The 22,425-nt window shown below is 55.9% G+C and overlaps 7 protein-coding genes across 7 annotated transcripts; 3 read left to right on the top strand and 4 right to left on the bottom strand.

Moving 5' to 3' along the window:
- Positions 1 to 1,712: 1,712 nt before the first annotated feature.
- Positions 1,713 to 3,951, top strand: EsH8_II_001059 (uncharacterized protein; the record flags this gene model as incomplete). The annotated part of the gene is made up of 3 exons (XM_083264357.1): positions 1,713 to 3,179; positions 3,229 to 3,774; positions 3,832 to 3,951. 3 exons carry the CDS (start codon positions 1,713 to 1,715, stop codon positions 3,949 to 3,951), a joined length of 2,133 nt encoding a protein of 710 aa, XP_083121679.1.
- Positions 3,952 to 4,463: 512 nt separating this feature from the next.
- On the bottom strand, positions 4,464 to 6,329 carry EsH8_II_001058 (U2 snRNP complex subunit CUS1; the record flags this gene model as incomplete). Its single annotated transcript, XM_083264356.1, has 1 exon — positions 4,464 to 6,329. One exon carries the CDS (start codon positions 6,327 to 6,329, stop codon positions 4,464 to 4,466), a length of 1,866 nt encoding a protein of 621 aa, XP_083121678.1.
- Positions 6,330 to 7,254: 925 nt separating this feature from the next.
- On the top strand, positions 7,255 to 9,014 carry EsH8_II_001057 (triose-phosphate transporter family-domain-containing protein; the record flags this gene model as incomplete). The annotated part of the gene is made up of 2 exons (XM_083264355.1): positions 7,255 to 7,683; positions 7,746 to 9,014. 2 exons carry the CDS (start codon positions 7,255 to 7,257, stop codon positions 9,012 to 9,014), a joined length of 1,698 nt encoding a protein of 565 aa, XP_083121677.1.
- A 428-nt stretch (positions 9,015 to 9,442) lies between these two features.
- Positions 9,443 to 11,049, bottom strand: EsH8_II_001056 (origin of replication complex subunit 5 family protein; the record flags this gene model as incomplete). Its single annotated transcript, XM_083264354.1, has 3 exons — positions 9,443 to 10,417; positions 10,478 to 10,876; positions 10,945 to 11,049. The coding sequence occupies 3 exons, from the start codon at positions 11,047 to 11,049 to the stop codon at positions 9,443 to 9,445; spliced, it is 1,479 nt and encodes a 492-aa protein (XP_083121676.1).
- A 1,107-nt stretch (positions 11,050 to 12,156) lies between these two features.
- On the top strand, positions 12,157 to 13,734 carry EsH8_II_001055 (Zn(II)2Cys6 transcription factor domain-containing protein; the record flags this gene model as incomplete). The annotated part of the gene is made up of 1 exon (XM_083264353.1): positions 12,157 to 13,734. One exon carries the CDS (start codon positions 12,157 to 12,159, stop codon positions 13,732 to 13,734), a length of 1,578 nt encoding a protein of 525 aa, XP_083121675.1.
- A 1,202-nt stretch (positions 13,735 to 14,936) lies between these two features.
- On the bottom strand, positions 14,937 to 15,606 carry EsH8_II_001054 (uncharacterized protein; the record flags this gene model as incomplete). The annotated part of the gene is made up of 2 exons (XM_083264352.1): positions 14,937 to 15,036; positions 15,440 to 15,606. 2 exons carry the CDS (start codon positions 15,604 to 15,606, stop codon positions 14,937 to 14,939), a joined length of 267 nt encoding a protein of 88 aa, XP_083121674.1.
- A 775-nt stretch (positions 15,607 to 16,381) lies between these two features.
- Positions 16,382 to 22,276, bottom strand: EsH8_II_001053 (uncharacterized protein; the record flags this gene model as incomplete). The annotated part of the gene is made up of 2 exons (XM_083264351.1): positions 16,382 to 21,730; positions 21,809 to 22,276. The coding sequence occupies 2 exons, from the start codon at positions 22,274 to 22,276 to the stop codon at positions 16,382 to 16,384; spliced, it is 5,817 nt and encodes a 1,938-aa protein (XP_083121673.1).
- Between the last annotated feature and the right edge of the window lie 149 nt (positions 22,277 to 22,425).

Below are 22,425 nucleotides of genomic sequence, written 5' to 3'. Positions count from 1 at the left end.
ACCGGAGACGGGCCCTACAAGCTTGACAGCTGTTCCGTTTTCCGGAGGACAAGCTAGGTAGGCGTGAGGTGACCGGTGTAAGCTGAAAACCTAGCGCATTGCGCTTCAGATTGTCTGGCGATGACGTTTGCGACCGTCGGGTTGCGCCAGCGATCGGAAGACCGAATTGCTAAAGGAGTGCGCAGAGCGACATGTGTGATGGTTTGCACAATCAGAAGAATGCGCAAGTACCAGGATGAGTGTTCAGAGGTGGGAGAAATGGTGCAAGAGGAAATCAAAGTTTACTCGGAGGATCAATGATGATCGTGGTTCACCTTTGCAGGTGAGTGGGAGTTGGATTTGGTGGGGCAGGTGCGCTCGACGACGCTGAACCAACAGCAGAAAGCTTGTCAGCCTCGCACTAGCGCCCTGCGGCCTCAAGGCTGCCTGGACGCTTGTCGAGGCAGCCCCCAAACATATGGTCTGTGCACTACTCGTAGCCCAAACCAACCAAAATGCTCTCTCTCATCTTGAGAGTTTCCCTGCTGCCATCAGATTTGCAGCAAACCTGCAAACATGGTGTCGAGAACACGACATGATTGTGCACTGCAAGACCAAGTGGATTGGGAAAGGAGCAAGAGTGCACTAGGAAGACCATCTAGCATCAAGCGCGGCCGAGGAGAGGTGTAAAGATCGGTTTAGCTGGAGTTGAGAGGTGGTGTCATCTTGTGTCTTGATTCCAGAGAAAGATGAACATGTCAAGGTGCAAGTTGGCAAGAGAGGACAGAAAACATCGGTAAAAGTCCACGACAGGGTCCAGTCGAACCGGAGCGAGTCCAGAGAGGGCAAGACCAACGCCAACTTGATTTGGCTGTCGCTGCGCAGCAAGTTGCGCCGTCGGGTGCTTTCCGTCTTCGCCTAAGAGGAGAGCTCTCCATTAAAAGCCGCTGCTGGCCAATCAAAATGCACGCCAGCTGGGTTTTGCCAGGCGAACCCAGGCCAACCCCGGGCAACAAACAGAAGGGCCCCGTAGCGCCCTGTTCCATGCCTGGCCAGTGACAACAACCGTGAAGTCCCGCCCCCAATATTCAATTGTATTGTTCTCGGGGGTGTTTGTCCCACGCTTTTGGGCCATCAACGACGACGCGCCTCGACATTCACGTCTCCCAGCCTACCTGTTCCTGCTGCGGAGCGCCACTACTCCCACCTGCCTGGGACGCGCCGCATCTTCTCGCCGGTCTGAAACTCACTTTTCTAGCCCTCGAGCCGTTTCGGTTTCGCACGCTCTTGACATTTACTCAAGCCGCCACTTTTGGTACTCTCTCCTTACTGAAGCAAAGGCGCGGTCGCGTCCGTTGGATGCCGTCCGTTTTTCTCCGCCCTCTTTGTCGCGTTATTCACCACCACGCCTTCTCGGCCAAGCAACACTCGGCGTTGCCTTCTGTCGCAAGTTGTTGGTCAATTTTCGAAACTTTTGGGCCAAGACGCAGTCAGCAGCGACATAATATCTCTTGTCATGACACTCCAATTTTCACACGCATAGCATACCTTCAATAAGCATTGGAGCCAAATATCACTTTGCTCCGGCTTGCCCCGTCAAAGTGGGCTTTGCGAAGTAAGGGGCGACCGCACCCAAGGCAGATTGAAGCCATTCAATCTTCTTTAGCCTGTCTGGGCCACACACACAGCGGGACTCGCCTCCATAAACCTCTCATGGTCCCCGTTTTCCAGCTATGACGCTTCACTCGCGGCGCCAGCGCAGTATCCCTTTTCTACAGAGGAACATCTTGCAAGGCATGGGAAACACGCAGTCGTCGGCTCAAAAGGCCGCTGCTTCTGGAGATGTTTCCAACGAGCACGACGAGAGGCACGCCCACAAGCGCCGCCGCTTAGACTCGGACCATGTCCTGAAAGACCACATCTTCCAAGCCCGCGAGGTTGGCGATCTGCAGCGCAACCTACGTGTCCAAGTCAACAGAATATTCCATAAGGACTCGAAAAGAGTCAACGCGGCGTCTTGCGACGATGTCGTGAACCTCAAAGCACGGTGCAAGGTCATGCTTTCGCACGTAACCAACGCAGGCGATGTCTTGTTGTACTGCAACAGTCAGCTGTGCGAGATTAGGTCGTTCAAAGACCCCGGCGGCCCGTTACGCATGGCCCGCATATGCCTGCCACGTCCCTTTTATATCCCCGAGGATAGCATGCGCATCAATCGTGAAGACGACGGCTCCTTCGACCTTGCTGATTCCTATCGCCTTTCCGTCGAGCTGGAAGCCGCTGGCCCGACCTTTTGGCCACCCATCATCATCAACCCTTCCGGCGAGGAAACGGGGTCTTCTCGCCAGACAGACACCATACACTGGGTACTCACTGCGGCCTCGTCCGACTTATTCACGAGGAGGCGGGCGCTGCTTAACCTTAAAATCAAGAAGACCCCACACTCGCTCTCACCAACAGATCATCTCATCGATGTCGACGCGCAGTGGGCAACCGCATTTGAAGCAGGTGCAATTCGACCCATAGAAGCAGGCGTTGAGCCCTCCATCACAGTGTCGGGAACCTTTGCAGCGCAAGACGCTCTGGCCAATGATTTCGTTCAGGAGCCGTTATATGACAGCCCACCTGGGACTCCGGCTAGGGCTCAGAGGAATGGCTTTGCCAACGGGGAGGCTCATGGAGACGACGAGCTCGAGGAAGAACTCACTCCCAACCGATCACTCAGAGTACGCGGCAACAAGAACTATAATCTGAAGGTCCTGAGTGATAAGGCCCAGGGCAGAGAAAAGAAGCGGAAGAAACGCCGCGCTCAGAACGCCGCTGAAGAAGGGAGCGTCACCTATTCCCTGCCCAGTGAGCAAGTCATCCTGGACTCATTCCGTTGCATAACCTGCGGCATGCCGCACGCATCTCTCCCGCAGCTACAGGCGCATCTCATGAACCTACACGGCGAGTATGAGTATAGGCCGCAATCCGGCGGTCGAGGTGTGGAGTTTGAAGTCGCACATCGCTACGAGACCTACGAATTTGGCCCCGAGCCCTTCGTTCTCCGACGACCTACGAAAGCGTTTGATTTAGATCAGTTCGCCGAAGGAAACATTTCTTTTCAGAGTCCACGCTTTGGGACTGAAGATAAGAGCACACCGGGAGCTCAACCACACGGCCGAGCCAGTAGACAGCCGCCTGCCAGACCTTCGCAGGTTCGTTTCATCTTGGACTTTGTCATGAGTGATTGCTGACATGCCGTAGACACGTTCGAAACTGCTCATACCGGATATCGGGCAGCCGTTGTATGATCCTATCACGAGGGCTACACTGCAACCGGGCATCGAGTACAAGAAACCGGCAGCCAGCGACCAGTGGCTCATTCAATGGCATCGGGATGCTCTAGCGGACTTCTCAGACGTTCCTCCCGACGAGAGGGAGTACATGCAGGAATGGGACAAGTTCATGCTTACCAAGCGCATCTCTTCAAACGTCTACTTCCCTCCCGCTTGGTTGAGCTTCGTCAAGCTCAAGTCCGACTGGTTGCTCTCTTCGCAACCTCGCATGATTGAGTTCGGGAAACATCTCACGTACCTCTTGGCAAGGAGCAGCCTCGACCATAATACTGTCGAAGAGGCGCTCAAATACATCGCGACCTGCAGGGTAAAGCTTGGTATCAAGAACGGCGAACATCCGGCACCGGCACCCAAGGGATCGCCACAGGGACCTCACGTCCGGAAGAGCGCCGGTGGCTGCCAGGTCTGCGGACTGACTGTCCTGGGACCGAGCTTGCTCTTGTGTGCGAACCCGGTGAGCTTTCACTATCCAACAATTCCCTCAAGAAGCATGGCTAACATACCGAAACAGGAATGCGCGAAGCGTCTCTATCATTCGGATTGCATTAGCGAGAACGCGAAGATGAGCGTCGAAGACCCGGACTGGGTCTGCAACCACTGCTTCGACAAGCCAGCGGCAGAACGGACGTAGGAAGTCCAGAAACCGCCTCGGCCGAGGCGCAGAGGTAGACTTGTACCAAAGAAGCAGTTAACTAGGAAGGAAGAACTGAACAGGTTGTAATTTTTTCTTTCTTTGGGGGGCAAGCGGATGCATCTGCATGGGCTTTGGCGTCATATGATGGTCGGGGCGCCAATAGAGATGGGCATCTTATAGGCGTCAGACAGGATTCTTAATTGACTACTCGCGAATGACCAATACACATCGCACATGCCTCGGGGCGGAAGTTCGCAGGATATGCAAGGCGGCAGTTCTGACAGCAAAATGCAAAGCGAAAACCGACACTTGGCGAGTTGGGACGAGTGGACTTGGATAAGGTGTGCATGCATTGCTCTCAAATTACATATGCCAGCCCAAGCGCCGCTGCCCTATTGCACATAAAAACATCAGACTTGGAGCAACGGCCAGTCTCAAGCATACCATTACATAAAGTCCCACCCGCCCTGCGCGTCCGATTCTTCTTGACCACCTGTTCATGATTGCCTCTAAAACCTGTACTTGCTCTGCTTCTTTTTCTCGTCGTTGCGCTTCTCGTCGACCTTTTGTCTCTTCCTGGACTCCTGCGCAATCATCTCGGACAGGTCCTCCTCGTACGCCCACTTGGCGCCAAGGCCTTCCTCGCGCTTGCCCTCCTCGAACCGCCGGCGCACCTCGTCCTTGCTGATGCCGTCGTTGTTCTGCAGCGAGTCGAGGTCGAGCGCGACGTCCACATCGCCGGGCTTCTTGCGCTTGCGGTTGTCGTCCTCCTGTCCAAGCACAGGCACGTTGGCCTTCTGCTGGTTGAGATCGTACACCCTGTCGCTGCCGAAGAAGCCCTCGGTGCGTTGCTGGCGTTCGGGGATAACCTGGTACGCGGAGCGCGGGTGGGAGCTCTCCTCCGTGTCGAACCCGCGTCTCTGTTTCCGCAGGTCCATCTCGCCCGCCACCGACGTCTCGACGCCGTGGCCGGCGAAATCTGTCGGTACGGAGGAGACCATACCGCCAGACGTCTCGATGCCGCTCGGTGTTGCCAGACCACCCGGCATGTCCTCGTCCTCCTCATCTTCCTCATCCGACTCTTCCTCGGATTCTTCTTCCTCCGACTCCTCGTCGCGCGGCTGCAGCTCACCCCAAAGCGTCTTCTCGACGGGCTCACCGGTAGCCAGGGGCTGAGCAGCTTGTGGTTGGATCTGTGCGCCAGCCTGGTTTGTAAGGCCGAAGACGTCACCACCGTACAGAGGACGGTTGAACTCGTCCACTGGCGGCTTACCCCAGCCACCGGGGTGGAAACCCCAGGAACCGCCCGGTGGCGGCGGGGCGTTGAGACCTGGGATCTTGAGAGTAGGGTATGATGGAGGAGGCCCGAAGCGCTGTTGGTTGATGAGCCATGGTGGAGGGGCACCCGGGGGCATGCCCAACGCCTCTTTTGTGGCTTCAGTGAGGTCACCTGGCCTGAAATGTTGGAAGTCAACCTCACTTTCCTTGCCCTCGTAGTACACCTCGCCGAACCGCGTGAGCTCTGGCTTGGTCTGGAAACGGAAGAACGCGTCGTAGAGTCTTTGGTAGTCGATGTCCAGCTTTCCCATCTTGGGAGCGACTCGCTCGCGTTGCTTTTGCTTCATTGACTGCTGCTCCTGCTTCTCAAGAACAGCATCACGCATTTCGGTGATACCCGTCTCTGCGATGAACTTTGGTAACCGGAAAGGTGCCTTCTCGATACCCCGCTTCGAAGACAGATACTCTCTCTTGAGCTGCCAGTGGTTCGGAACAGGCACCACGTTCCTTTGCGCCTTGATCTGCACAAGCAGCCGCGGGTCCGTCGACGATACGTCTTGCCATTCAACAACGTCGGGTATCTTGACCAGAGCCTTCAGCTCGGCAATGGAGAGTTTGTTGAGCTGCTTCCGCTTCTTCTTGGAGAGCTTGGTCTGCCCTGTAGCCTCCTCGTCCTCGCTGGGAATATCGTCCTGGTCCCACAAAACCTCGCCCTGGTTTCCAGCATTTGCCTCCTTTGCAACTTCATCTTCGTCTAATGACACGCCGAATTTTTGGAAAATGTCTTTGTACATGGCAAACGCCTCATCCTCGGGGTCAAGGTCATCGGCGGCCGGCCCATCAGCTTCGACCTTGGCGCTTGTCTCGGGATCCTTCTTAACCTCAAGCTCATCGCTAGTCTTCTCCTGGTTCTCCGCGTCATCGGGCTTCTTCTCGTCATCCTTGAGCTCTGGGGTGTTCGTCGCTGTCTGGTTTCTCTGGTCAGTCCCGTGCACACGCGCAACACTATTCATGGAGCGCACCTCTGCCTGGTTTTTCTTTTGCTCCTTCTTCTTCGCCCTGCGCATCTGGTTCTTGGTCATCTTTGGGGCCGCCATCTTGGATCGAAATGCGCCGTCGAGCCGAACGCCTTTGGTGTAGCTTGTGTTACGACGTAGCAGATAACCCCGAGAATTACGAATCGTTTCGGGTCTCGGCCAGAGCGCATGCTTTGGGGGGGCGCAAAACAAGAGCGATTCTGCGGGCGCGCAGTGATGGGTGCAAAGGGAATCACAATGCGCTGTTGGGTTGGACGTGAGAGAAGTCGAGTAGAGAATAGCCTGCTGGAGGCGACTGGCGATGCGTGACAGCCGCGCCAAACTTTTGGAGGCCAATTTAGTGGGTCCTCAACTCCAACGAGCCTGCAAGGCGATGTGGAGCCTAAGATACCTTGGTACCGCCGACCTCGAAGCTTGGACTCGATGGACCCTCCGGCCTGACGGCAGGTCGGGCATCGGCTTAATAAATAATCCATCTGCATCAATGCCACTACGCAGCTGCCAATCCACTGCGCCGGTCTTCCAGTGGGTTTAGTGGACTGCACTCTGCCGTAGTGGGCTCCGTGGGGGCGTTTCTGCCCCTTGCTCTGCAGGGATACCAGCCACTGAAAACTAGCCATTCCTAGGTGCTGATGCAGCACCGTGGGATTTCCGATTTATTGAGATGAGGACAGCTCCTCAATACGGTGCTGGCTGACTTCGTAAACCTGGCTCTGGCCTCAAGACTACTATACGAACGAAAGTGTCTGGTCTTCCTTTTTTTTTCTGCCATCATCAGAGCAATCATCTGATTTCTCTCGAACCTACACGGATCCAGAGACAATGCTCAAGCTTCCACAAGTCTAAAGTTTTTTTTTCGCGCGTTATTGCCGCTTCTGTCATTCGTTTACACCCAAGTACAAGACCAAGGAACCAACCCACGAAATCCAGTCCCTTGTCTTGACACCAGAGTTTGTCCCCGCCAAATTTCCCCGGTGTTCGCGTCATGCCTCACTCCACAACGTCTGGCTCTACGACACAAACCTCCTCAGTCAACCGGTCACAACACTTACCAAGACCGCACGCCGATAACGACAGCCCCTATGCCAACGGCGGCATGGAGAAGTTTCCCGATCACATTGATTCCCACCTCACCAATGGTTCAAGGGCCGCAAGCCCAGCGAAGACGAACGGCTATGCGCTCCCGGGAGCCCCTGTCGGCGGCGAACGTTGGCAACCTAGAAAGGAGAGCCTTCAAGGTCGCGGTGTTAGATGGGGGGGTGCCCCGGGCCAACAGCCTCCACGGTACGGCCACGGCAGACAGAAAAGCCTTGGCGATGCCATTCACAGCATAAGGACAAGAGGTGGAAGTGTTAGCCAGAACGCTCACGAAATAGCTGATGCGCTACGGGCCCCCGTATCTCCCAGGCTGATTGTGAGTCCTCTGAATATAAGCCGACTACTTCGCTGGCGCTGGCGCTGACTATCGCATCGCAGGGGCTCTGCGTCCTATGGTACACCTCGTCCGCTCTCACCAACACGTCCTCGAAATCCATTCTTACTGCATTTGACAAGCCTGCGACGCTCACGCTGATCCAATTCGCATTTGTGGCGACCTACTGCATCCTCTTCGCTTGGCTCGCCAATGTCTTCCCGAACCTCAAGACAGCGATACCAGCTCTGAAGCATGGAATTCGCTATCCTTCCCGCGACGTCATTAGAACAACCATGCCCCTCGCAGCGTTCCAAATCTTTGGTCACTTGCTGAGCTCGACGGCGACATCGAAGATCCCCGTCTCGCTTGTCCATACAATCAAGGGGCTTTCTCCCCTGTTTACGGTCTTGGCCTACCGGTTGATCTTCAACATCCGGTACTCTGTAAACACATACTTATCCCTGGTACCATTGACTCTCGGGGTCATGCTGGCTTGCTCTGGCAAGCACAACAAGTATAGTGGTGAGCTTCTGGGCATCTTATACGCCCTGCTCGCCACCATCATCTTTGTGACGCAAAACATCTTCTCGAAGCGTCTTTTCAACGAAGCTGCCAAGGCGGAGGCTGAAGGCTTATCGGCCAGGTCGCAGAAGCTTGATAAGCTGAACTTGCTCTGCTATTCCTCTGGTATGGCATTCATCTTGACGGTGCCCATTTGGTTTTGGAGCGAAGGCACTGGCATCATCAGGGATGTTCTCCATGATGGCGCTGTCGACCTGAACGAGAAGGTGGGCTCCTTTGATCATGGTCGTCTGACAATGGAGTTCATCTTTAACGGCACCTTCCATTTTGGTCAAAACATCCTAGCCTTCGTCCTCTTGTCGCTCGTCTCGCCGGTGACATACTCGGTAGCGAGTCTGATCAAGCGCGTTTTCGTCATTGTCATTGCAATCATCTGGTTCCGAAACCAAACGACCCCTCTCCAAGGAGTCGGCATCGGCCTGACCTTTGTGGGTCTCTACCTCTACGATCGTACTCATGACCGAGACAAGGCGGATCGCAAGGCAAATATGATGGAGATCAAGGAGCAACCCCTTCTCCCCCTGAACACAAGGGACGCTTTGAACTCAAGTCAGAATGCGCCAGTCTTCGAGAGCCCTATGGTCTCCGCCGGTGCCTTCCAGTCATTCAGTAATGGGCATTCGCCTCGCAGCGATGATTCTAAAAAGTCTGACGGACCGAGCGTCGGGCGTTCCCGCGGCGCCAGTAGCGCCGCCTGGCTCGCTGCGGGCACCAAGCAGGAGGATACTTGGCGGTTTGGAGACCGATAGGCGGGGGTGGTTCTGTATAGATTTTCGTCTTTTGGGGCAACGGGTTGTACGAGTTTCGATGTACTATCATGATGAGCGCCGGCATTCAAGGCGACAATGGATGGATGAAAAACACATGCTCTTGTTCGCTGCCCTTGGTCTAGATATCATTGGGGGCCCACGCGATGTTGGAAGAGGGTATATAGAAGGCTCCGGCGTTCGGTTGAGAAGATCTACGGCGCTCCCTTGGTTCAGGGGGTACGTTCGCCTCGCTGAATTGGAATTCCTGATTCGTCAATTTAGGGCATCAACTATTGGCGAAACGTGATGGGCATGTATTCCTGGAAGAATAACGAGCGCGCCTGTTTAGCACTCTTGTCATATAATGTAGTCATAAGAGAAAGTTCGTCCAAAACTCTGCGTGTTGCGCCTTTACAGCGGGTGCCCCTTTAATCGACAAGCCATTCCTCCACTTCGATACCTAGACTTCTCCCCACACCCCTGATGACATCCCATCCTACATTGATCCTCCATTTCCCGCCCCTGTCCATTGGATCACCGCCAGTACCAACTTTCATTAGTAGCCGCAAACTTGCAAGAGTCGAGATGGCCATGCCGATGTCTCCGTCGACTACACTCCCAGTCGTCAGCCCACCGTCGTCGGCCCACTCGCTCCGCATAGCCGCAAATATGGCCAGCATGCGCTCGAGGACGAAGGCGTGCGCGCCGAGCAACTTTCGCGAGATCTTGCGGTGCTTGCTCGGGCGACCGCGCTTCGGGGCTATGAAACCACCGCCTCGACGCTTACGGCGGCCGTGGTGATATGTGGAAAAGAGAGTCAGGTCGTGGCGGGCGGCATTGTGGGATGCCAGGTAGGCTGCTAATAGCAGCAGACGGGTTGAGGTAGGCAGCAGCGTCGTCAAGTCGGTGGTAGATGTACTCGGCGCCTGCTGAGCTATCGCTTGTTTCGACGGTGTACTGGCTGGGCCATGACCGTTGGCGAGGGGTGCCGAAGAAGCGGCGCCGGTCTTGATGGAGACGATACTTGGGTTCAAAAGGGTTTCGTCCTGGAAGTGCACCCGGGATGCGATGAGAAGCTTGGAAAACTCGCGCGGGCCATGGGTCCTCGCCAGAATCGGCGCCGTAAAGCGTGGCCAGAGAGCCTCGCAGCTGTGCCGGCACGAGGGGAGGGTACGAGAGGCCGAGTTTGTAAGAGCGTCGCAAACGGCGCCGCAGAAGCGGGTCCATAGAAAGTTTGTGTCGTCCTGCGTCGTCGTTGGTGTTGGTGGTGGCGGGGAGACAGAGAGAATCTTGACGAATTCTGGTTTTGTGTAGTTTGGGAACTGGACGTGGGGCGCGAAGGAGGATCGTAGGAAGGCTGGGGGAGGAGCCGTGACAATGAAGACGCAGGTCAAACATGGTATCTACGCACCCAAGTATGTTAGCTTTGAGGGGTTGGAGAGTGAGGCCAATGTTTTACTGACTACTTCAGATAGCCTTGCCAGCGCCGGAAGAAGGGTTGGAGGAGCATCCCTCTGGCGGTCGATCGAGTCGAATACGAGGACAAGCCTCCAGCCCTCGGGTCTCTGGGTGTACTTGAGCATCTTGCAAAGCTCAACCATTAACTGAGCCAGTGTTTCGCATTTCTTGGGCGGCGCTTCCCATTGTATGGCATCCACAACGGCACCGACGGTCCGTTCAAATAAGTGTCGCCCTGTGATGCATTGTATGGAGTTCACAATTGCGAACTTGAGAGAGGACTCGCTTTGCGACTCGTCATTGGGAGGTTTGGAAAGGCTTTGCAGGAGGGATTCGACGACAGCAGACTTGCCGGTGGCTTCGGTGCCGTATATGACAAGGTTTGGACAAGGAGCAGCTGCTGGCTGGAGCAAGACGTCAGACTTGATGCACAAAGCCGGGGATAGACCCAGGTAAAAGATGTGCGACTTACATGAAGGAGGGTCGCCAGGGAACGGATTTGTCGTTCGCGACAGGGGAAACGCTCAAACAAAGAGGAAAGGAGCAGCTCCTCTGGGAGCTGGAAGAGTGAAGCCATCCCAAATGGTGTCGCCTCTCAATTTCTAAGATTGCGAATGGATAAGGGTACGTTAATATCCGGAGGAGAGAGTCGGAGCATCGGCCGAGAAGAGGGCCGTTCCGTCGCGTACCCAGCCGGGGAGAGAGCCAGCAAAGGACGCGAAATCATGTGACCGAAGCTTCCCGCGAGGATGGATCGGCCAATCTCTAATCATCAACAGAGCTCGGACCAGGGCCCGTGTTGGGGTCCAGAGGCCTGCGACGAGTTCTCCACTGATGCTGACCAGTGACCCGCACCCCCCCAAAGCGTCACCGGCCAAAGGTCAAACATGCCGAATCCATGCCCTGGGACACGCACTGTGGGAGGCGCAATGTATTGGTGTCTGTGGAATGGAAACTAGGCAGCAAGTTGGGTAGTTGCGTCAGCCTGCTCTCAGTACTTCTGCACATACCGGCTTTGCTTCGTATTCATGGTTTGCAGATACGTGCAACCCTTACGTCTGCTGCTCTACATTGACTCGAATCTCGGCAACAGCCCATCTTATGAACCGTTCACTAGGTGAACTCATGGCGGCGTCCAACACTGCACTAGTCAATGAGAAAGACCATAAACTTATAAGCTCAAACGTGGGGTAGTGGGCTTCTAGTGTGGCTATGAACAGACGCGTACGACTGAAATTAATGTGAGGCCTCACACTTGACTTGGCCCGACCTGACTGGACCCGGCAGTTCACAGCTGCTCCTGTCTTGGACAGAAGTTCCTTGAGTACCAGACTAGCGACCGACTAATCAGTACAAAAGAGGGCGTGCTGTATGGCTTCGTCCGATAACTAGGTGTCTCCGTTCCGTCAGCAGCGTCACCCACCCACTAAACTCTGTTTCAACCCCGACGACACCTCTCCTCGCCCGGCCGTTGAACATCGTCCCCAAAAAAGAGGCCCGAGCATCACCATTTTGACGTCCGACTTCACACTACTGAACGACGACCCGTCGCCACTACCGGGCTCTCTCACACTCATCTCTTGCAACACCATTCCATCGTGTCCAGATTCGCCCTCTAATCTGGAAGCACAAGGCCAAAGTAGCTGGTCATCAGAGAGGCAAGAGCACGCCCAAAGGGCCGTCAATGATAACGATGACCCTCCTCTCGCCTCCCGGACAATCACCCTCCGCCACCACCACCACAAGTCACACCGAGGATAGGCCGTACCATTCAAAACGACCTCACAAGAAGTCGCGGACCGGGTGCAAGAACTGCAAGACACGCAAGGTGAAATGCGACGAGTCCCGTCCAGCGTGCCGTAACTGCGTGCTCCGCAAGGCCGAATGCGTTTACCCCGGACCGTCCCACTCCCACTCCGATCCAACTCCAGGATCGCCTTCTGGCTCATCCGCAGGCTCACTCTCGTCGTGCTCGCGATCTCATACGCCACAGCGACGCGGCAGTGATGATGAATCCGTCGCCCTCGTGGTCAGAGAGCCCCTCTTCATCCCTACGAGTGACAGGGATGCCGTCGACATGAAGCTGCTGTGGTTCTATACCACAAACACCTTCTCGTCGTTCGCGACCCAAGCTGGAAAAGTGAAACGGGTTGACGACATCTTGAAGATTAAAATCCCTGCCCACGCCTTCGACAGCCCGTTTCTCATGGACTGTCTGCTTGGAACTTCGGCGCTTCAGTTACAGTCTCTGAAACAGGATATCGCTCCCTCACGCGCCCTTCGCTACCGCGCCCGCGCCTTCGAGGGTTATCGCAAGGCCATTGAGGAGGGTAAACCCGAGAACTACCCTGCTCTCATTGCGACATCATTACTCCTGACAGCCCTCTCATCGCAAATGTTCCGCGAAGAAGGCACCAAAGAGCTCTACATCATCGACTGGATGGTGGTATGGCGAGGCATCGGTCTCATGATCGACATGGCCACGCCGCAAACCTTATTTGACAGTGGCCTCGCCGAGCTGTTCATACGCCCGCCCATCGATCTCGATGATGCCTCCAAGCATATCCCAAACCTTCTGCTCTTTATGATCTCTTCTATCCACCCCGACGACCCAGAGTTCAAAGACGTGCCCATTTACTATGACACGCTCAAGTACCTCGGCTCTCTTTACTCGGAGCTCGTCCACGGCTTTAGCCCCATAATGACCCTCCGCGTCGTGACGTGGCTCACCTTTATCCCCAAGGGCTTCATCGACCTGGCCCGCGAAAAACGTCCCCGTGCACTGGTCATCATAGCACACTACCTCATGTTTATGAAGGCGGTGCAGAACCTGTGGTGGATCGAAGGCATCGGCGATCGTGAAATCGCAGGAATCGCACGCTACCTCGGCGACACCTGGTCCGAGGAGCTTGCCGTGCCGCGTCTAGCCCTGCTGCTGGATGACCGCACCGACGTCGCGCGGCTGATTCTTGGTGATCCAGAGTGGGAGTCGCCCGTCGACTTCAACGACCCGACGCCGGACCCCCGCGTCGAGATGCTTACCTGGGTTGACGACAGTGGGAAGCGCTACAAGGGTATGCCGCAGCATGTCGGCGAGCTGCATCACCCCGACTCTGGGCCGCGGTTGCTCCCCTGGGAAGCGGTGGACTGTTTGCGCCAAGACCAGCTGTTGAATTCCCCTCCAGGGGGGGAGTATACCGAGTCAGGGATGGAGGGGATCGATGTGGGAGTTCAAGATATGGACGTTTCCAGGCGGGCGTGAGTGTTGCTTCCATCGGCGGCGGTGGCGGGAACCTGGGGCGGCGTTTTTAATCACAATACCCGGCTGCTTTTCATCTTTACAGCCTACAGCGACACCAAGAGAACTTGTATGACAACCTTGGATGCAGTTGCATATCCTCACTCAAGCTTTGGTTTGGTGTATGACATTGGAATGAAAATTTGTCTGGAGCAAATGCTTCAAGAACTCATAAAATATTATTCCAAGCGAGTAGAACAGTTCCGATGAACATAACCGTTCACGCGTTCCCACCAGTTGCAATTCTTGTTTAGACGTGACGCCAACCCAATATTAGGAAGACACGGCCAAAAAAAAACCCCCGTGACTAAAACAGATTCAAGTTGCCAGGAGGTGTATTGTGACAAAACACTACCATAACTACCAAACACAGATTGTAATTTCTTTCATTTCGAGCCTAAGAAATAAAGTAAAGAAAAAGACAGCTGAAGGACAGTAGTTCTTTCCAGTGGCCAAGACTTTCTCCTGTCAGTCAAGAACTCCAATCGCTTTTTCTGATCGGAGTGAATACATGTGGATGTCGGTGTGATCTTTCATGCTGTGTGGGTGCAATCTGGCGTTGCATCCTAGATGGCGACAACTAAGTCTTACATCTCGTAATTTCGGTACATAAGTGGCCGCTTCAGGATGCTCCTTCCTGCGGTGATTAATGAAGGCCTTTTCCCTGACGTAGCCATTTGCACCAGTCTTGTTGCAACCTGTCTCGGTGCAGGGAAATGGCGTGTAGTTGTGGGCGATTTTCATGTGCTTCGTATACTCGGATTGTGACATGAATGGCTTGGTCCGATCCTGTTCGTCGGGGCCCAAACCTTTGAAGCTGCCATCGCGATAGTACGCGCAACCCTTATGCGGGCAGACAGGCGGTAACTGATACCTTCCACGGCGAGAAGGCAAGAGATCCCCGACCTTCACCTCAGCTTCAAACTTATGATAGACTCGAATATGCTGCAGGAGATGATCTCTTCGTCGAAATCCATCCTTGCCGCGGTGACGTTTGCAGAACTGACAGGGGAACTTGGGAAGGCCGGTTCCCAAGGAATCCATATGCCGATTAAGGACATCAAGTCGAGCGAATGATTTGCCGCATGTGCAAGCAAATGGGCTGTGTTGTGACTCGTTGGCGTGTTGCTGGAGCTTTGACTTGCTGCTGAACTCTGCCATGCATTCTACGCAAGCGAGGACGTTGTCCGGTCGGACTCGGCTATGGCCTTCGATATGAGGTCGAAGTTCATGGGCGTCACGTTCTCCTTCAGATAGGAAGCCCTCCTTGCAATCCGTTAAACGACACAGATATGCTATATGGCGTTCTTTGCGGGCATGATTTGCCAAAAAGAAACTGCTTTCGCAGTTTTCACCGCATTCCCTGCAGATATAGCTTTGCTGCTTCAACAAGTCTTCCTCCTCAGAGGCAGCGAGGAAATTTCCTATGTCTGCTCGGGTCGGGAGATCAGCCATCGGTGGGACGCAGCGACTGCCATCTTCCACATTTCTTTGGGTTGGATGCGCGGTCATATCCACACTGTTACTGCATCAGTCAAAGCAAGGCTAGGATATGGATCCGATCGACTCACGATAAGTTTGCATCTTCCCATTGGACATCCCCCTTGTCAATTGCATGAAAAAACCTGACACCCTTTTTGTTAGCATGTAGTAAAAAAAAAAGCCTTACAAGCCCGGGGCGACAGGAGCGCCAAGACTGGCAACGTCGACGTAGTTGAAGTCGTGACCAATGGGGCCAAGGAGATCCATGAAGCCCATGTCAGTGGCGTTGTTCTCGTTGTCCAACTCGGCAAGGAACTTGTTGAAGTCGCTGTCCCAGGCAATGTGGTCAGACATGTTTGGCGAAGGGGTGGGTGTTGTGAGTTGAAGCGGCGATGGAAAAATCAGGCTGTGAAGTGTGCAGTCGAGTCGCGAGAGGTGCGTTCAAGGTGCGTTCAAGTGGTTGGTGTGGTAGGAGGCAGGAAGGGGGAGACGCAATGCTTATCTCTCCCCAGAGTGAACCTCACGCCGCTTTAAGATGGTCTCGAGGAAGATGGACGAGATGAATAGGGTGTAATGAAAGTGTACTTCGAGGCGGTCAGGATGACGAGCAGTGATAGGTTGAAGATGCAAGCCACGTTCCGCCCTATTTGTGTTGGTAACCAGAAACTGACACCCTATTTGTATGCAGGAAGAAGAGTGAGGCTGCAGGGAGGAGTGTGAATGGCCAAACCCCCATGACCAACCCGAACAGAGCTGCATTACCTCCCCGCTCTTCTCCTCCATCTTTCATATGAACACTTAGAACGGGACGAAGACCGACCACTGGGGCCCGGCCTTCCTTATCAACCACGTACAAGGGTTTATGCGGGCAGTTCAGCGCAGGAGTAGAAAGAGAATGCCTTGGCCTGGCAATTGAGGGACAGAAAGGGGGGGAAGGCATGGGGAGAAGATACCACATCTAGCAGCAAAAACAGTTCATGATATGTATTCAAACGTAAAAAACTCCAATAAAAACATTTTAACTTGTTGCGACCTTTTCCTAACCACGGTATCTTCATCAATGACGAAACACATACACAAATATCACCCCTCCTGCAGCGTTAACATAGCGCCATATGCACAACCCGCCTCACTGCTCAAACAACAGAGCCCCAGGATTGCCCAAGAGCACCTTGAACGTCTTCTCGATCTCGTCGAGCAGGTCCTTCGCATGGCCCTTCCAAGACTCGAATGTCACAATCTCAATAGTCAGTGTGTCACCCTGGGGGAACGCCTGGATCTTCCACTCGCGCAGGGGCTCCTGGTGCGGGTAAATGGTCTCCATCCTGCTGCTCGCCGTCTCGAAGCCGAGGCTCTCGACGTGCTCGACGTCCTGGTGCACCACCGTGTCGAACCAGTCCACTGACGCCGGCCAGTCGGTGCACAGCTTCGCAATCTCCGGCAGGCCGATGCCCTCGTACGCGGAGCTGGCAATGTGCTGGTTCTGCACAATGTTGAGCAGGTCGAGCACCGTGCAGTCGTCGTCAAACTTGACGCGCACGGGGACGTACTGCCAACAGGGACCGACGACCATGTCGGCGTTGGGGAAGTCGATGTTGCGGCCACTGACGACCTCGCCAAAGGTGACATCCTTGGTGTTCTGGAGTCTGGCAAGGGTCAGAGCCCAGGCGGCCGTGGGGAGGGTCGCGATGGTCACATCCTTTGAGCGGGTTGAGATGTCAAAGGTCCTGTCGATGGCATAGTGCTGTCTCTCAGTCACCGGCGTGTCGGGCTTCAGCACAGAGATCGAGGAGCCCTGGAGGAGCTCCTTCCAGTAGTCGATGCTCTGAGGGATGTTGGACTTGACGACGTGGCCGACGAAGGAGGAGAAGGGCAGGGACTTGGGCACGGGCTTGCCTTCGTGCAGAGCCGACAGCTGGTGGAGCATGATTGGCAGGCAGATCTCGTCGTACTGGGCGTGAGAGACGCGGAAGACCAGGGCTGACTGGCCGTTGCTGCTGTGGACGAAGAACCACTTGACGAAGATGGAGCCAAGCGGCATCCGGGTCTGAACGTCGAGGTTGCAGAGGTCCTTGACGAAGGTCTCGACGTCTCCATCAATCTCGTGCTCGACGATGGTGGTCTTGACATCCTCGAGGATGACACTCAGGCAAGCGCCGTTGTGCTGCACAAACACTGATCTGAGGACCTCGTTGAGGGACACCAGCTCTTGGCAGCTTTGGAAGAGACGAGGGCGGTCGACGTCGCTCTCAAAGTACATGGCCTCGTAACGGGCAGAGAAGCGAGGAATCTCGATCGTTCCCTTGACAGCAACCTCCTGCAACGGTCTTGCGGGGAAGGCATCCACAATCTTCCATGTGGGATCAGCCAGAAGAGGTCTGAGGGTCTCTTCCGCCAGGGCGCTGTCAAAGTTCTCAAGCAGCTCGAAAGGCACCAGGGCCTTTGCTGTCTCTTGCGAGCCTTGCGTGGGCTCCGACTCCTGCAGCACGCTGGCCATGTCATACAGTGTTCTCTTTGAAAAGACTTGGTTCACGGTAAGTGTGAGGCCAGCCAGGCGGGCCTCAGAGACAAGCTTCATGGCGCCGATGGAGTCGCCGCCAAGACGGAAGAAGCTGTCGTTGAGACCAATATCGCTCTCTGAGAGCTTGAGAACGCGGCTCCAGAGGGTTCGCAGGCGTCTCTGCTTAGCGGACGTGGCAGAGATACGCTTCGTCGGAGCCTTGCTGACAGTGCTAGACTTCTGGATCAGATCGCTCTTCTTGCCGGTGATCTGAACCGATCCATCCGGGTTGAACTTTGCAAGGCGATCCGTCTTGTAGAACTTGCCAGCCTCCTTGTTTTCCGCCCACGAGGGGTTTTCGAGTGCGGAAAGGGCCAGCTCTGCCTTGCTGACGATCACAAGCTCTCCGACGACTCCGGGAGGTGCGAACTGTTCAGCATCACTTGAGTTGACAATATAGACCGCCTCGGCCTCGGGGTATTCTGCCTGGACGCTCTTCAGGCTCTCCGTGCTCAAGCGAGACACTTCGGCCCGGTCCTCTTGCGTCAGGTAATCGATATCCCCAAGTGGCGTGTCGGTCAGCTGGCAGAGTTTCTGAGCCACCTGGGAGAACTGGGCCAGAGCCTTCTCCATCAAGGGCTTCTCAACAGTCTTGGAGTCGAAACTGGCCATCACCAAGAAGCCCTTGGGGTCTGTAGAGCAGACAAGCATGAGGGCGTAGGTGTTGAACTTGAGGGCTTCCTCCGCCGCCTCGGAGTCGCCGGCGGGGACCAGTCTGTTCGCGGGGTACTTGTTGAACTCTTCCTGGTCGAAGTCCTCAGCGCTCGGGTGAAGGACGAGTCCCGTTCTGAGCTCACAAGCCTCAAGGGCGTCGGGGCTCACACGGCGAATGTGCTGGAGACCAGTGTGCTCGTAGGGGATTTGCTGAATGGTTTGATCCTGGATGTCTTGCAAGTAGTCGCTGACGGCGGTTTCGCCGTTCACCTGGATTCGGAAGGGCACAGTCGTGATCATGGGGCCTTCGATCTCGTCGGCGCCTCTGATAGGAGCATTGCGTCCAGTGAGGGTCTCACCGAAGACAATGTCTGTTGATGACGAGTAGTGAGACGAGACGTACGCCCACGCACCACGGATCACCGTCGCAATGGTGGTGTTGGACGCCGGACGGCCGTTCAGCGGCACGTAGACTTCCAGGAGAGAGTCTGCCTGCGTCTGGTATCCCGGGTACGGCAGAGCAGGGAACTGGGGGCCGGTAGCACCCTGGAGCTGATCACGCCAGTATGTCTCAGCAGCGCTGCGGTCCATGTTGCCCAGGTACTTGATGAAGTCCTTGAACTCGGCAGGGCGCTGGACTTTCACGCCGTCAAAGGCCTTGTTGACCTTGTCGACAACCAAGGGCATGGACCAGCCGTCATAAAGGGCGTGGTGCATAGTAAGCACGAATTTCACCAGGCCCGTCTCCTTCACAGTAATGAGAGCGTATCGGACCAGAGGCCTTCCCAGGTCCATGCCCTCCTCACGGTCCTTCACCAGGTAGCCCTGGAGGTCGTCGCCGATGTGCCAAGGAATATCCTCCTTGACCACGACTTGAGAGAGGCCGCGGCCGGGGACTTGGATGATTCTCGTGCGTAGGATGGCGCAGTCTGCGGCCGCAACATCAAAGGCGTTGCGGAGCTTGTCTGCAGTCGCGGAGTCGGCGAGGTCGACAACTCTCTGCGCGACGTACGCCTCCTTGACCTTGGCAGACAGGGCCATCAGACCTTCTTGAAGTGGCGTGCAGGGATAAATATCCTCGATCGCCGACTCCTCGATGCCGCAAAGCTTGGCAGACTCGGCGCGCGCCTCTTCAGGGGTCCAGCCATCCTCGAGAAGTGAGAACGGCACAATGGCGGCCTCTTCATCCTTGGACACCTTGGTTGCGTTCGCGGACATCTCCTTCAGGGTGGGGAAGTTGAAGATGCTCGCCACAGTCAGGGCGATGCCATCCTCTCTGGCGGCAGAGACAAGCTTCATCGCGCGGAGAGAGTCGCCGCCAAGAGCGAAGAAGCTGTCGTGCAGACCGATGTTGGCCTCGCCACCGAGGATCTTGGACCAAACTTGCTGCAGCGCCTTCTCCATCTCCGTCTCGGGCTCGTTGTTCTCCGTAGGTGCCACACGCAGGCGAGCGACCTGCTCACGAGACATGGAGGCACCGAGCTCGCGCAGTCGCTTGCGGTCGATCTTGCCGGACACCAGGGAAGGCATCTTGCGGAGGGGGATGTAGGCCGAGGGGACCATGTAGCGGGGGATCTCAGCGCCCAATGCGATGTCAATCTCGGCGATGGCCTGGCTGAACTCAGGAGAGAAGACGGTGACATCGCCGTCGGTGTTGGCGTTGTCGACGGGGTTCTGCTCGACAACGAAGGCGACGAGAGTGGGTTCGCTGCCACCGGGCTTGATGACCTCCGCCACGATCTTGACGCCGGACGGCATCTTGCCCCTAAGGTGATGCTCGACCTCGGCCAGCTCGATTCGCTGACCGCGGAGCTTGACCTGCTGATCCTTGCGTCCGACGAAGGCAATGGATCCAGTGCCATCGGGGTCGTAGCGGACCAGATCTCCGGTCTTGTAGAGACGACCGTGTCTGCCGCGAGCCGGCCCGCCTCCGGCGAGAAGCCAAGCCGGGTCCTCGATAAAGACCTCGTCGGTCTTGGCCTTGTCATTGAGGTATCCCAAACCTACAACGGGTCCCTCAATGAGAAGTTCTCCAACGGCGCCGACGGGCATCAGACGCTCATGGTCATCGGGATCGACGATCCAGGTGAGGCCACCGACGCCCTTGCCGATGTTAGTGGAGGTGCTGCTGACGTTGCTGTTGATAGTGCAGCCGACCGTGCACTCCGAGGGTCCGTAGGCAATGATGACGCTCGTGGTTTTGCTCCATGTTGAAGCATCACCCGCGGAGACGGCCTCACCACCGAGACCGAGGACCTCAAGGGACGGGATGACGTCCGGGTCCAGGACACGGGCAACGGACGGGGTCATGTGGGCCATGTTTGACTTGCTCTTGCGGATGGCACCGCTCAGGTCGTTCATGCGGTCCTCGTCTGAGGGGATGCACAGGCAACCACCCGCAGCGAGGGTGCACAGCATGCAGTCGATGCTGACATCGAAGGCATACGAGGCGAAGTCGAAACAGCGCGAGTGGGCGCGGTAGCCGACAGCCCAGCCGCGGGGGACAGCGCCGCTGGTGAAGTTTTCGTGGGAGATCATGACGCCCTTGGGCTTGCCCGTGCTGCCGGAGGTGAACTGGATATAAAGAGGGGAGGAAGGGGGGATGTGAGGCAGCTCGGCGGCGAGCTCGAGGGACTCTTGGTTGAGAGTCTCGTCAGAGGCAATGATGATGGCCCCCTCGGGCGCAATTCTGCTGCCAAGTTCGCTCTGCTTCTGAGAAGTAACGACGATGGTCGCGCCGGTCTGCTCGACGATGGTGCGCAAACGGGCCTCGGGCTGGCTGGGGTCGGTGAGCGCAAAGGCGGCGCCGGCCTTCATGACGGCAAGCAAAGCCACCGTCGTCCACCTCGACTTCTCGAAGCACATGGGGACTGTTGAGCCGACCTTGACACCGCGCTGCACCAGGTGGCGCGCAAGACGGGTAGAAAGCTTCTCCACCTCGCCGTAGGTGAAGTTTCCGTCCCAAGACTCGACCGCCGGCTGATCGGGGCCGTTGGCGGCCACCTCGGAGATGATGTCTTGCGTGCATTTCTGCATGTTCTCGGGGAGCGTGGCGTTCCACGTCCACAGCTGCTCGAGGTCCTTGGTCGTAGGACCGATTGTGTCTGAGATCTGGCGGGAGGGCTTTTCGAGAATTGTAGAGAGAATCTCGACGAAGGAGTCGAGCTGGGAGATGGCATGACGGTACGAGAGAACGGCGCGATCCCACTGGGCCTTGATCACCATCTGCTTCTCATTGATGGTAGCCTCGATCTGGTACGTCCACTGAAGCGAAAGATCAGCATATTGAAGGTGAAAAGAAGGGTATTGATGCAGATTAGAGCTATGAATGGGTCTACGTACGTCGTGTGGTCTCTTGGAGGGCGTCTTTTCATAATTGCCTTGAGAGGCGGGCGTCCCATTATTAAAGTATATTACCGGGACCGATTGCGCATCATTGTCCGGCTCGTCCGCGCTGAGGTCTTTGATAACCTGCAACGCCTCAGATATCGAGTTGCGGTTGTTGAATGGTACCTCGCTCAGGTCCAGGCTGTTGTGAGTGGCCGACGACGGTTGCTGGCCCTCCCGTGTTCTGAGTCCCCAATTTACACGGCTGAGGCCGTCATCGTTGTTACGGTAGAGCACGAGCAGCCATGAGAGCAGCAGCTCATGTCTGAAGTCGCCCACGTCACCGGTCTCGGATCGGGGTGTGACGGCAATGGTTCTCGTGGAGGAAGGGTCGACTGTACCGTTGGTCAAGCCGTTTGTGCCGTTGGCATGGTCAGCTTCCTGGTAGGCGGTTGCGCCGCCTTCGCTGTCCCGCAAATGCATCTTCTATTTTTGTTTACTCCGGAGCGGAGGCGGGGGGAGGGTAATGAGCGTTATGAGGTAGGATGAGGTTTGGCTTGCAGCATTTCACAAGCTGACAAGACGACGACTTCCCCTGCGACGGTTGGGCGTGAGGATCTGTGGTTTTTTGA

This window comes from Colletotrichum jinshuiense, chromosome 2, assembly GCF_051148585.1.
Source record: "Colletotrichum jinshuiense chromosome 2, complete sequence".
NCBI lineage: Eukaryota > Fungi > Ascomycota > Sordariomycetes > Glomerellales > Glomerellaceae > Colletotrichum > Colletotrichum jinshuiense.
This window is presented reverse-complemented; position numbering and strand designations above follow the sequence as displayed.